General features: G+C 43.9%; 1 protein-coding gene across 3 annotated transcripts in view; it reads left to right on the forward strand.

Annotated features, from left to right (window-relative positions):
• SNX9 (sorting nexin 9) overlaps nt 1–13,607 on the forward strand; it is a 154,092-nt gene that overhangs the window by 125,095 nt on the left and 15,390 nt on the right. For all 3 annotated transcript variants that reach the window (XM_075596988.1, XM_075596990.1, XM_075596991.1), the window contains one exon: nt 11,106–11,236. In XM_075596988.1, the coding sequence (XP_075453103.1) occupies nt 11,106–11,236 (131 nt within the window). The remainder of the gene's footprint in view (nt 1–11,105; nt 11,237–13,607) is intronic.

Consider the following 13,607-nt stretch of genomic DNA (forward strand, 5'->3'; position numbering starts at 1 on the left):
TCCCTTTCCCCCCCCCCCCCGCTCCCCTTTCCCCCCCCCCCCGCTCCCCTTTCCCCCCCCCCCCCGCTCCCCTTTCTCCCCCCCCCGCTCCCCTTTCTCCCCCCCCGCTCCCCTTTCTCCCCCCCGCTCCCCTTTCTCCCCCCCTTTCTTCCCCCCCGCTCACCTTTCTCCCCCCCCGCTCACCTTTCTCCCCCCCCGCTCCCCTTTCTCCCCCCCGCTCCCCTTTCTCCCCCCCCCCGCTCCCCTTTCTCCCCCCCCCCCCCGCTCCCCTTTCTCTCCCCCCCCCGCTCCCCTTTCTCCCCCCCCCGCTCCCCTTTCTCCCCCCCCCCGCTCCCCTTTCTCCCCCCCCGCTCCCCTTTCTCCCCCCCCGCTCCCCTTTCTCCCCCCCCCCGCTCCCCTTTCTCCCCCCCGCTCCCCCTTTCTCCCCCCCCGCTCCCCTTTCTCCCCCCCCCGCTCCCCTTTCTCCCCCCCCCGCTCCCCTTTCTCCCCCCCCACTCCCCTTTCTCCCCCCCCCCCCGCTCCCCTTTCTCCCCCCCCCCCGCTCCCCTTTCTCCCCCCACCGCTCCCCTTTCTCCCCCCCCCCGCTCCCTTTTCTCCCCCCCCCCGCTCCACTTTCTCCCCCCCCCGCTCCCCTTTCTCCCCCCCCCGAAACCTTTACAACAAATACTCACCTATTGTTCCACGAGTTATAAATAATACTACCTATTACGCATTTACATCCCGGGCAACGCCGGGTCTCTCAGCTAGTTCTTTTATATTTTATTCTGGAAATGCTGTGTATCCTGACGTTTGAGGTAATTTTTCTTTTCAATCGTCTTATTCTTATCCCGTTCCCTTATTAATCTTATCACTGGAGTGGAGCAAACAATATTTTTAGATTCAAATTACTTACCAACAATATACAGCTTCTTGCAACTTTAATTATTATTTTTTGCATATAGGCGCTGGGGGAGACATTAAGTGTATGTATATACACAACATCAGCATATCATGTACGTTTCCATCTGCATAAAAACATTCTCCAGAAACCTGCAATTTATACTGTTAATTTTAATGACAAAATGATAACTAGAACTGTGATGCTCAGTATAGAAGGTCATTGCCACCTTGTGCAATATTATTCCATTGATGTAGTGTTAACAAGGGGTATAACCTGACAGGCCTGTGAAAGCCTGTGGGCAAAAAGTGTTCTTTTCCACGGTTTTCCATTCATCCCTTGTTCTATGCTGTGCCTTTTAGTGCGTGCGTGTATGTGTGTGTGTGTGTGTGTTTTCTACATTATGCCTGGCAATAGAGCCTTTTCTCTTTTGTGTCAATTCCAGATGAGTCACGCAGACCAAACAGGAAGCCGGTCTACACTCACTGTCACATGCAGAGGGATTGCCTCAGCACAGTGCGAAAGAGTGTCACAATGGCCTCTTATCACTGAGGACAGCTTTTAACAGGTCATATATGCAAGAGATTATGAGGATGATGTTGAATTGCAAGGAGCATTATGTAGAAATGGAACATTCAAATATAAACATATGCCATGCTATTTTGACACAACCTAGCTTTAGCTGTGCTACAACAATGTGAACAATTTCAAAGCCAAAAGCAGTAATCCCGGCTGTTCTGTGTTTTTCATTTTGTTTAACCCCCTGGGATGGGAACCACAAGATCTCTGGAGCGGAAACATGCTATTTTCCCGAGATATATACAGGTAATAGTAGTGTTTTCCAGTGCCCTGGCGAGGGAACAAAATAGAGGTTAAAGTCTCCCATTTTATGCAGGCCAATAGGAAGCCGAAACATCAATGATTTCAGCTTGCTCTTTGCCCGTGTGACGCTGGGGATTTAGAAACCAGGAAGTTGTACCTTTACCAGGATGTGTCTCGAGAACCAGGGGTCCCCAGGGCTAAAAGATTGAGCGATTCAAATCCTGGTAAAAAAAATTAAGGGGTTAGGTGCAGGGCCGTCTTAACAGCATTATAGGCCCCCCGGGCAACGCAGTGCACTGGGCCCTGCCAACTCTCTGCTACAAGTCGTCATTTTTCTCCTTCTACCGAGTTAGCGGGAGATTTGAATGTTGAGGCGGGTGATTGGAAAATGAGTGTTAAATTCTGGTCTGGGCATGGATTAGCATGGGGCCCCTATGCTCGTGGGGCCCCCGGGCAACTGCTCAGCGTGCCCATGCGTCAAGACGGCACTGGTTAGGTGTGCAGGCTTGCTGCTTTACAATGATGCTCGCTTCAACAGATCATGCTGCATTCTATCATATGTTTTGTAAAGACTGGTATAGTTAAACATCATAAAGCAATAATCTGCGCTCCTCATTTTATTTTGTAATTTTTTCTTGCATTACTTGAGCATTCAATCCACAGTCCTCTGGGCCCCCTGTTTCCTTTACATTGTAACCAGCCCGCAACAATACTTGCTAGTGGAGACAATACAGCCTCTCTGTCAGACAATAGCAAGCTGCAGTGTCATCAGGAGGTGTCGTTGCAATTCCTTACTGGTGATCCTGCTACCATATTTGTTGTTTTTTGTGTCAGAAACTGGATTCTCACTCTCTCTCTCCCACTCTCTCCCACTCTTTCTCTCTCCTTCTCTCTCACTCACTCTTTCACTCTCTCTCGCTCGCTATCTTTCACACTCTCTCCCCTGTCTCCTTTCTCTCCTCTTTCTCGCTCTCTCGCTCCATACACCTGCACACACACACATATACACACACATATACATACTCGCATACATATATGCACACACATATACACACATACACACATGCTCCAAAATATATTGCGATTTTATTAAAAAGGAAATAGGTTAAAAATAGATGGGCTACTGGGCTCTCTCTACCTCGCTGAATGTGTCCTTATATCCAAGACTACGTGTAAAAAAGGTACCTCCCCATTTCCCCCCTATCCATTGATGTTTTTCTATGATTAGAACACCCAAAAATGTTGATGACTTTAAATGTACTGTATATGACATCACCTAGGTTACGTCTAATGATTAACGTAATAAAAATTGAAGTTATATCATTATACTCTGTAGCCTTAACTACTGCTTTATAATTAACGACGAATATTAGATTAGTTCACAACTACACTTTAAACAGAGCGAACCATAGCTGACTGAATGATGGTGTCTGTGCAAAGCTGAAGCTTTGTTATTGCTCAATTGAAACGAGTATTTGTTTTGTATACTCCAGAATAGGAACATTCAGAACAATCTGGGCAGCTATGATGAGAAAGAGAAACATTCCCACCTAGTGGTTTTGCTCGTTTAAGCACCACGTTGCTAATAACTCTGTGGCCACTAATTAATAGAAACTGTACCAGTACGTTATCAAACAAGACACACAGAAGTCCAGAGCAACATCCAATGTGACAAAAATACACACTGAAAATACCTATATAGCTCTTTCAAGGCATAAAGGAAAAAATTTGTATATACTCCTGCGCACTGAATCAGTAAAAAAAGAACCCTAGTTCTTAGAGGTCAAGAAATTTCAAATGAGACCGCACTCTAAATGTGCGCGATACAAATATACTTTTAATAATATCAAAAACCTAATAGTTCTGAAAATAAAATACAAAAATATGAAATTATCCCAGCTGGGTGTAAAATAAACCAAATAACATTTAAACTCATAAAACTTAGGGGCTTATGCAGAGAGGAACGTTAAAAAAGTTTAAATGGCTGTAAAATAGCCACAGATTTGCCGTTAGTGAAGGTGTTATGCAGAGAACGTCGTTAACTCATTTCGGCAAAAAACTGCTAATTGCCAACTTTTCCTGGCTATTTGAAACTCGCCATACTAATGCACATATTGGCGTGTTCCAGCGATTCGGAGCTTCTGGAATACCACGCTATATTAGCATGGCGAGTTCCAGGTTCTCGCCACGAGTTTGGCGAGTTTTACAGCTCTGAAAATTTTTCTGGGCACTTTTAAAAATCGCGCCATTTTCTCCCGAGTTTAATGATTTCTGGCTAGTTTTTTCGCCAGAAGATGGCGCTATTTCCTTATCTATGCTCTCTGCATGAGCCCCTTAATTTAAAAAATGCCCTAATAGGGGCCTGTTAAAACAAACACTTGTTACTTGCAAAATGATTAAGCATACATATGTTGTATTTGCATATACATGGGTAACAGTCTTAAAGATCTTCTAATGTCCACCTTAGTATAACAGCTGCATCCACTTAGAACTACTTGTTAGAAAATCCAAAAATGATAAGTTCTTTAGTGTATATCACAGTGTTGGTGGAAACACTTTGAGTTTTGTTAATTTGATTGGTATAAGTGATATGGGGAATGGCAACACTGTGTGCTTCTGGTATCTGTGATATTTGCTGGCTGGGCAAGAGATGTCAAATAAGCCACAGATCTCCTGATGAGACTTTGTGCACCCTGCTTTCAACCCTCACAGAATGAAGATGTATTCAGGTGTGTGTTAGGCAAAACTGGTGAGTAGCCTTTCACCTAGAGCCTACACAGCACTTAGCACATTATTCCCTGTCTCCGCTGATTGTGCAGATATGGGCGCTTTACCTCTTCACTTTGCCGCTCCTAGCTTTAATATGCAGTTGCTGCCGGGATCTTGAGGGGCACTGCGACTCACTTGCTGCCTCACTTCCCCCTCCACTGCTCGGCCAGAGTGTTTATTGGACCGCAGTCTTCTCCGTGATGTCAGGGTGCGTCTGCAACATCCGCGTCTTGCGTGTGACGCCTGCATCTCACGTCTCCTGCCACAGCCGTTCATCTGGTGTTGGCGCCAACAAGATTTTTTTGAGAATTCCTCCTCTCACTTCTACGCATGTAGCGCTTCTCCCACTGGTTGTAGATGCTTGAAAAAAAGGATGAACGGCTGTGGCAGGAGACGTGAGATGCAGACATCACACGCAAGATGCGGAAGCTGCAGACGCACCCTGACATCACGGAGAAGACTGCGGTCCAATAAACACTCTGGCCGAGCAGTGGAGGGGGAAGTGAGGCAGCAAGTGAGTCGCAGTGCCCCTCAAGATCCCGGCAGCAACTGCATATTAAAGCTAGGAGCGGCAAAGTGAAGAGGTAAAGCGCCCATATCTGCACAATCAGCGGAGACAGGGAATAATGTGCTAAGTGCTGTGTAGGCTCTAGGTGAAAGGCTACTCACCAGTCTTTCCTAACACACACCTGAATACATCTTCATTCTGTGAGGGTTGAAAGCAGGGTGCACAAAGTCTCATCAGGAGATCTGTGGCTTATTTGACATCTCTTGCCCAGCCAGCAAATATCACAGATACCAGAAGCACACAGTGTTGCCATTCCCCATATCACTTATACCAATCAATTTAACAAAACTCAAAGTGCTTCCACCAACCCTGTGATATACACTAAAGAACTTATCATTTTTGGATTTTCTAACAAGTAGTTCTAAGTGGATGCAGCTGTTATACTAAGGTGGACATTAGAAGATCTTTAAGACTGTTACCCATGTATATGCAAATACAACATATGTATGCTTAATCATTTTGCAAGTAACAAGTGTTTGTTTTAACCGGCCCCTATTAGGGCATTTTTTTTATTAAGTTTTATGAGTTTAAATGTTATTTGGTTTATTTTACACCCAGCTGGGATCATTTCATATTTTTGTATTTTCTTTTCAGAACTATTAGGTTTTTGATATTATTAAAAGTATATTTATATCGCGCACATTTAGAGTGCGGTCTCATTTGAAATCTCTTGACCTCTAAGAACTAGGGTTCTTTTTTAACTGATTCCGTGCGCAGGAGTATATATAACTTTTTTCCTTTCTGTATACATAGGGGAATTGAAGATTTCCTGCTATATACTCCAGCACCAGTCGTCATTTCCTCCTATATAGTGAGTATAATACCAACTCTACCATTGTTACAAGTCCATCCAGCGCCATCTTTCTTTCCACTTTCAAGGCATGACCATAATATCGCAGGTCCTAACACTAACTGATTAAAATCCTTATTTACCTATATGGACTTCTTTGTTTCTTGTTTTATACAATTATCCATGCCCAGTAGCACTCCTTTTGACACATATACATATATATATTGTGGTAATTTTGGGGTGTTTCTGAGAGCTTGCTGGGTATCTGTGCGACTGCACGTTATCACCTAGTGTTATTATTCAGATGCACAATATCAAAAGTATCTTGAATGTCTATTGTCTAGTGACAGTGTGTACATCTGGGATTCTTTTCTTTGTCCACTACCAAGTTTGGATTGTAATTATTATGACTGTAATTATTGTTATTGGGTCATCTAACCCTTTTGGTGGCATTCTGTCAGATAGGCCTGTGATGATCTATGTTGTAAGGTTTTTGCTGGTATATTAGGGTAATCACAGATTTAAAGAGGAGTGCTTCCTCTTCTGTTGATGTCAGGGCCAGAACATAGCCATATGATTCCTACAATATATATTACATGGTCCTGGAGTGGAAATGGCCTTGGAAGTCTGGTGCTACAAACCTCTCTGCACAAAAGGGTGGGATATATATGTTAATTTGTCTGTTTAAAGATATACATCCCTTATGAAAATAAGCAGCTTTATTTACAGTCTGTACATGTGCAATGTCGTCCCCAGATACATACATGTATTCCTTGTGAGGTGCTTTCCCTTTAACTTGGGTTTGTGCCTCACTGTTACTTTCTTGTGTGACTCTCTCATTGAGTCCATCCATCTCTATATACCTCCAGGGTCCCAGCTTGGGCTACCGTTACTCACTGTATCTGCAGGTTCCTCGTCCCTCCACTCTTTCCTACGTACCTCACCTGTAACACTCTGGTGCTGAGATAGCAGGGGTGTCTCTTTCGAAATTAACTAAACCTCATTCACTCTGGATCCTTATCCAGGTACTGTATTGTTGGCTTTTTATAATTTTTAATCTCTCTGAATCCCAGTGCTACGGTTGGGGTAAGTCCTAAGGGACACAGGCTTCCCCTATAGTCTGTAATCTTCTCCCTATAGCCTGTAATCTTCAATTCAATCATGGCCAGGGTCATTACTTCAGTGGGGCTCTTCCCTGAATACAAATCAATAAACAGGGTACATTATTTACCCCCTTACCAGGAACCCATTTACATTATTTAACTCTGAGGCTCCTCCAACTGTCACTCCTCCCTGGAACCTGAGTTCCAGGACTTTTCCCCTTTCTATTTATTGCCCAGTCTCATGTCACGGTCTCCACCCAGAAAGGGGGCAGGACATAACCTCTACTGTTGAACCCCAGTACCATGTGAAAGGGGAGAGGCATTACTCTGTGTGAGCCCACACAGTTAACCCCTAAAGGCTCTAGTAATCCCAAAGGGGGGTTATAATTACATTATATGTGCTTATGGAAAGGCTTTATGGGTAAATTTTGAGTGTTGACATCTGTTATTAATAACAATATTTTGACTCCATTCTCTGATGAATCTTCAGATGGTTGCATGGTCAAAATCATTATTTTATTACACGTTCTTTTTCATCAAATATTTTACTGACGCTGTCTGCAAAGACTAATAAAGTTACGTCGCATTTTGTAAATGTTTATCAGACACAATAACGATATGGTTGGTACAAAAAAAAGGAACAATAATCCCCTATTGTACAGAAAAGACAAGAAACCCATGAGTGGAAACACCTGTTAAAAATATGCAGATGTTCTGTATATTAAATATATGAAACTCATCAACATGTATTTTTAATCTCTCTGCTGTCAGAAAGGTCTAGAACCATTACCATAACAGGTATGTGTGAGCTGGATTCTACTATCATTTGCTACAGATTTTAAAATGTATTAATTGGTATGTGTGAGCTGGATTCTACTATCAATTTGCAAGATCCTAAAATTTAATTAACAATTTGGTGTGTCTGAGTTGATTAGGCAGACCCCTCCCTTAATTGTTAGTCAAGTGGCTGTGTTTTAGAATACTTAAGGCAGGATACCTTGGCTGTGAGCCATATAGCTGTGTGTAACATTTAAGTGTGTGGCGTTAATCTTGGAGTTGATATTGGAGGTGACGATTTGAGGAAAATCTGAGCTCTGATCAACAACTTTACAACTGTGAGAACTTTACTTTCTAAAAGCTGTGATTATTTGTACTCTTCCTATCCTCCAATAACTGGGAAGTCTCTCCTCCTGTATCTCACTATGCCCTCCTTATTCCATTTTCTGTTTACTGTTTCCTCACTCCTTGGTGAATGTCCCTGTTCTCTCCAACTTCCCCACTCCCCGCTGCACCATTATTTATCTCTCCCACGAACCCTCAATAAAAAACACCCACACAAGTCCTCTATTCACACCCTCTATCTACTCCTTCCTGCTGCTGGGGATCTCCCCTAAGCCTGAAGCCAGACATACACACCTGATCTCACCCACGACTCCCTGCCATCTCTTCCCCTGTAAATGGTGTTAACCTTTTCATTTAACACTGACTAACCTTAAAACTTGCCCCACAAATCAAGCATCCCAATAGCCTGCACTCATGGCTATTGTCCCACAGTCAATTTATACCACCCATTGTGGCCAACCACACCCATCTTCAGCACTTATTCCCTCACCTGCTGTCTCTGTAAGTTTCCCCTCAAACCTCTTAGATTGTAAGCTCTTCGGGGCAGGGATTTCCTTTCCCATTGTCTGATTTTTGCTGCACTTATTGTATTATTAAAATTCCCTATACTGTAGTCTTTGTGAAGCGCTGAGTACACTTTTGGCGCTATATAAATAGACATACAATACTGTAGAAAAGTCCCTTACATTTGAATAGAGGGGAACTCCTTTCCAGCATGAGCAAGATAGTGTTGCATCATATTGAATAATTCATTAAATTGTGTTTAATTTGCTTTGAAATGTGACATCATTTTTGGGTGTGACTTGTAAAACCTCTTGGTATTCGAAACAAAGTTCTATCCTGGATCTCCTCTTACCTCTCCCATCATACTTTCAGTATCTCTTTAGCTAACACCTCCTCCTCTATCGATCTCTCTGTGTGGGTACCCAAGGGCTCTGTCCTGGGACCCCTTCTCTTTTTTCTTTACATACACTCTCTAGGGTGACCTAATCACATCTCTTGGGTTCAAATATCACCTCTATGCTGATGACACACAAATCTACTTTTCAACCCCTGGCTTTACACTGCTGTACAGACCAAAGTTTCTGACTGTCTTTTTGCTATATCATCCTGGATGGCCCTCCGCCGACTTAAACTTAACATGTCAAAAACGGAGCTCCTCATATTTCCTCCCAAACCTGGCCCTACTACCTCCTTCCACATTACTGTTGGAAGTACTATCATACACCCAGTAGCACAAGCATGCTGCCTAGGGGGTCACACTCGACTCCTCTCTCGCATTCAAAAGGTAGCTAAAACTGCAATATTACAAAGATACACCCTTTCCTCTGTTGCTCGACTGCTAAAACTTTGACAAAAGCCCTCATTCTCTCCCGTCTCGACTACTGTAACCTCCTGCTGTCCGGCCTTCCTGTCTCCCCCACAATCTATCCTTAATGCTGCTGCCAGAATCACTCTACTCTTTCCTAAATCTGTCTCGACGTCTCCCCTGATGAAATTCCTCTCCTGGCTTCCTATCAAATCCCGTATCACACACTCAATTTTCCTCTTCGCTTTAAAAGCTTTACACTCGTCTGCCCCTCCTTACATCTCAGCCCTAACTTCTTGCTGTACACCATCCCGACTCTTGCGTTCTGCTCAAGGATGTCTGCTCTCGACCCCTTTGTGTCTAAAGCCCTCTCCCGCCTTAAAACTTTCTCACTGACTGCTCCAGACCTCTGGAATGCCCTTCCCCTCAGTACCCGACTAGCACCCTCTCTATCCACCTTTTAAGACCCATCTTAAAACACACCTCCTTAACGAAGCATATGAGTAGCTCTGTGGCTGATACTATACACCTCATACATAAACCTTGGCCCCTTGCAGACGCACTTACCAGAACACTTTCCTACTGTCACTGTTCCTCCTACTTACCAATTAGATTGTAAGCTCTTTGGGGCAGGGACATTCCTAAATGTCAATTTTATGTCTGAAAGCACTTCTTCCCATTATGTGTTATTTGTTTTATTTCTTATTTATATGATTTATCATGTGTATTACTGCTGTGAAGCGCCATGTACATTAATGGCGCTTTAAAAAAATATATATATATACATGCATACATACAAAACGGTGCTTTGCTGATCCCAGTTGCAGCGAAAGGGTTTTTTAAGATGGTGTTTTCAAACCATACCGCAGGGCCGGCCTTAGGCCTGCACCGTCGGGGGGCCCCACGCTCCCTCCTCCAGTCGTCACTGGGATCCAACTTCGGCTGACCAGATGAGGGAGCTGGAGGAAGGAGCCGTGGAGCCCCTGGAGAGGCGCAAGACCGCTTCTCACCTCAAATTAAGAGAGCGAGACGTGTGTGTGTGTTGAGAAGGGGGTCTTACCTTCTCCGGAGTGGCCCTCCTCCTGCAGCATCGCATTATCATGGCGACCCAACGCCGCGACATCATATGACACGTTGCCATGACAACGGGACATCACATGCTGCGACGTCGCATTATGACACGACGCTGCAGGAGGAGGGCCACACTTTAAGAAATCGCCCTGGCCGGCAGGTAAGTACCCTTACTTACTTCTACTGGGGGGACCGCTGCCAGTGTGCCACCCTAGGCCCCGCAAAGGCTAATGCCGGCCCTGCGTACCGGGCTTCCACTTGTATGACTACATCAGTCATTAGTCTCGTACCCCTAGATTCTGGACATAAAAGTATTTTAGTCCTTCTAGTACGGAGCACTGGCAATGTTAGCCATTAATTTACCGATGGTGACATTGGGGCATCGTGATGGTTCTGAAATGATTTCCTAGTACATTTTGATGACATCACTATTAGTGATTGCCTCAACGTCAAAAAAGTTGGTGATTGCAATTATTTTTTGCCTTTGGGTCAACAGAAAAGGGCTAAGCAAAATTTATATAACCTTCGTATAACGCACCAGGACCAAAAACACAACATTTTATTGAAGAAGGGATTGCTGCTTTCAATTGCCTTTTTTTCGCTTGGACATAGCCATCGGTTTTGTATAAATATATATTAATACAATATATGGCTTGATTCCTCTTGTGTTGCAGGGCGCTTTGAAGAAGAATTCATAAAGATGCGCATGGAGAGGTTGCAAGGTTGGTTGTCCAGGATGTGCCGTCACCCTGTAGTCTCGGAAAGTGATGTTTTCCAACAATTTCTCAGTTTTCGGGATGAGAAGGTACGGCGTAAATATAAACGGTGCTTTAGATTGTGGCAGTAGGGTATGTCAGGGCTTTCTGGGTTAACCCTTTCACTTTAATCCTCTGAGTCGCAGCACCAGAGTGCCACAATCTTTCGGGCACATCGTCATTACGTGACTGCTTCTCGGAGCTAAGGACTATGCCATGTTTAATACATTAAATCTAACTGATTGATATCCGTATTTTAAAATAATTTCTTAAACTATTCCATGCTAACTAAATACTCTGGAGGTTGCTGTTTTTTATGTCATATATGTTTTATGCATTTGGCGATAATCCGGTGTGCCAATCCTCAGATTTACAGTTAAATTGTTCTTTTTGCTTTGTCCTTTGGATTGGTATCAAACAGATAAACATACCGTACGTAGCTGATCTGCTTGAATTCAGTGTTTTTTAAGGAGCGCAAAACCATATGAATTTTTAACAAAGATATAAATACACCAAATAAGTATACATGGGAAGGATGTTGATCCAGGGATTAATCCGATTGCCAATTCTTGGAGTCAGGAAGGAATTATTAATTTTTCCCCTTATTGGGGTTTTTTGTTTGCCTTCCTCTGGATCAATAAGTAAGTATAGATATAGAATAAAGTATCTGTTGTCTAAATTTAGCATAGGTTGAACTTGATGGACGTACGTCTTTTTTCAACCTCATCTACTATGTAACTATGTAACTAAATACGGCTGTAGCCAGATTTATATTCCAAACTGCTGGAACACGATGTGGTATCCCCTGATAACCGAGATTAACGTGGGTGTGGAATGCGATTGTGCAGAGTATCCCCCATCCCTTACACCGGGGGTGAACAAACTGGGGGGAGGCACGGGGTTTACAGAGGCCCGCGTGCTTCCTGAAGGCATTTAAATGAAATGGCGAAGGCCTCTGTAAACGTCACCTGTCTTGGCTCAGTCGGCTTCTGGAGACGCGTTGCCATGGCGTCATAACATCAGAACGCCTGAGCCAAGGTAAGGAGGGGGGAGAGCCAGCAGGGGGGCGCAGGGGGAAAAGATTGTGTACCCCTGCCTTACACATTCCGTAACCTGGGGAAGCAAGCAAGTTTGGCTATATCTCTTGGTATACAGTTACTTTAAGGGCAATTTTTTATATTTCTACACTGAAGACAAGTAAAAAAAAAAAACTATTTTTCGAACACCGTATGTGGTACTGACCTTTTTAAGAGGTGCCTTTAGAATAATCTTACAATGAAGCGTTTTTTATTGTCTGGCAATCTGGCTCCTCCAGCTTCAAAGGAGTTTAAAGGGGCAGTCCAATGCCTTTTAGGACCAAAGTGTATTAATGTCAGTGACATGTTTAAGGGGTTGCACCTGAAGGATTGATGCTGTATGTTCTCATACTGACACCTGTAAGTATTTTTAAATCTTTTTTTGTAAATATGGTGAGCTGAAACTTGGGAGGGTTTGAGTTAGGCTGCGCTTATAGTGACAGCGACGCAACGTCGCGTCAAAGCAAATGTATTGATGCTTGCTCACGATCGCTGGAAGTCACTTCAATTTAATTTTGCCAGCAACCGCAGCGTGACATCAGCGTCGCCGGCGATGGCACTATAAGCGCAGCCTTAATCTGACTGCTCCCTTTTGTGTGATGTCTGTGTTCAACAAGAGATTACAAAAGCCCAGCCTTCCTCTCCCCCATCACTTTACCTTGCTCTTTGACATGACAGGGTTGGATAACCGTTGAGGAAACACTAGATCAGGGGTGGTCAACTCCAGTCTTCAAGGGCCACCAGCAGGTTAGGTTTTAAGGATATCCTTGCTTCAGCACAGGTTGCTCAATCAGTGGCTCAGTCATTGACTGTCATTGACTGAGCCACTGGTTGAGCCACCTGTGCCAAAGCTGGGATATCCTTAAAACCTGACCTGTTGGTAGTCCTTGAGGGCTGGAGTTGGCTACCCCTGAACTAGATTTACAAACATTTCTCTAATCAGTGGAACCTATAACGTGTCATTAAATTCCAAAAAACCAAAAGCAAGCACATTTAGAAGCCAGTTACATTGTTACATTCTGGCCACCTACAGTATGTGTAATTGTACCTTTTTAGAAGCATGTGTAGCTTATTCCTGTACCAAGTGTACAATTTAAAGGAACATTGGTACACTAATCTCGTACATAGAGCTTACCTGGGCAGTGAGGTGAATGAGACACAGACTTGACCTACTTTATGCTAGTTAAATAGGACATCCTCCACCTTACAGTACAGGCATACCCCGGTTTAAGGACACTCACTTTAAGTACACTCGCGAGTAAGGACATATCGCCCAATATGCAAACGGCAGCTCACGCATGCGCCTGTCAGCAAGTCCTGAACAGCAATACCGGCTCCCTACCTG

The sequence above is a fragment of the Ascaphus truei genome, chromosome 4 (genome assembly GCF_040206685.1).
Source record: "Ascaphus truei isolate aAscTru1 chromosome 4, aAscTru1.hap1, whole genome shotgun sequence".
Taxonomy (NCBI): Eukaryota; Metazoa; Chordata; class Amphibia; order Anura; family Ascaphidae; genus Ascaphus; species Ascaphus truei.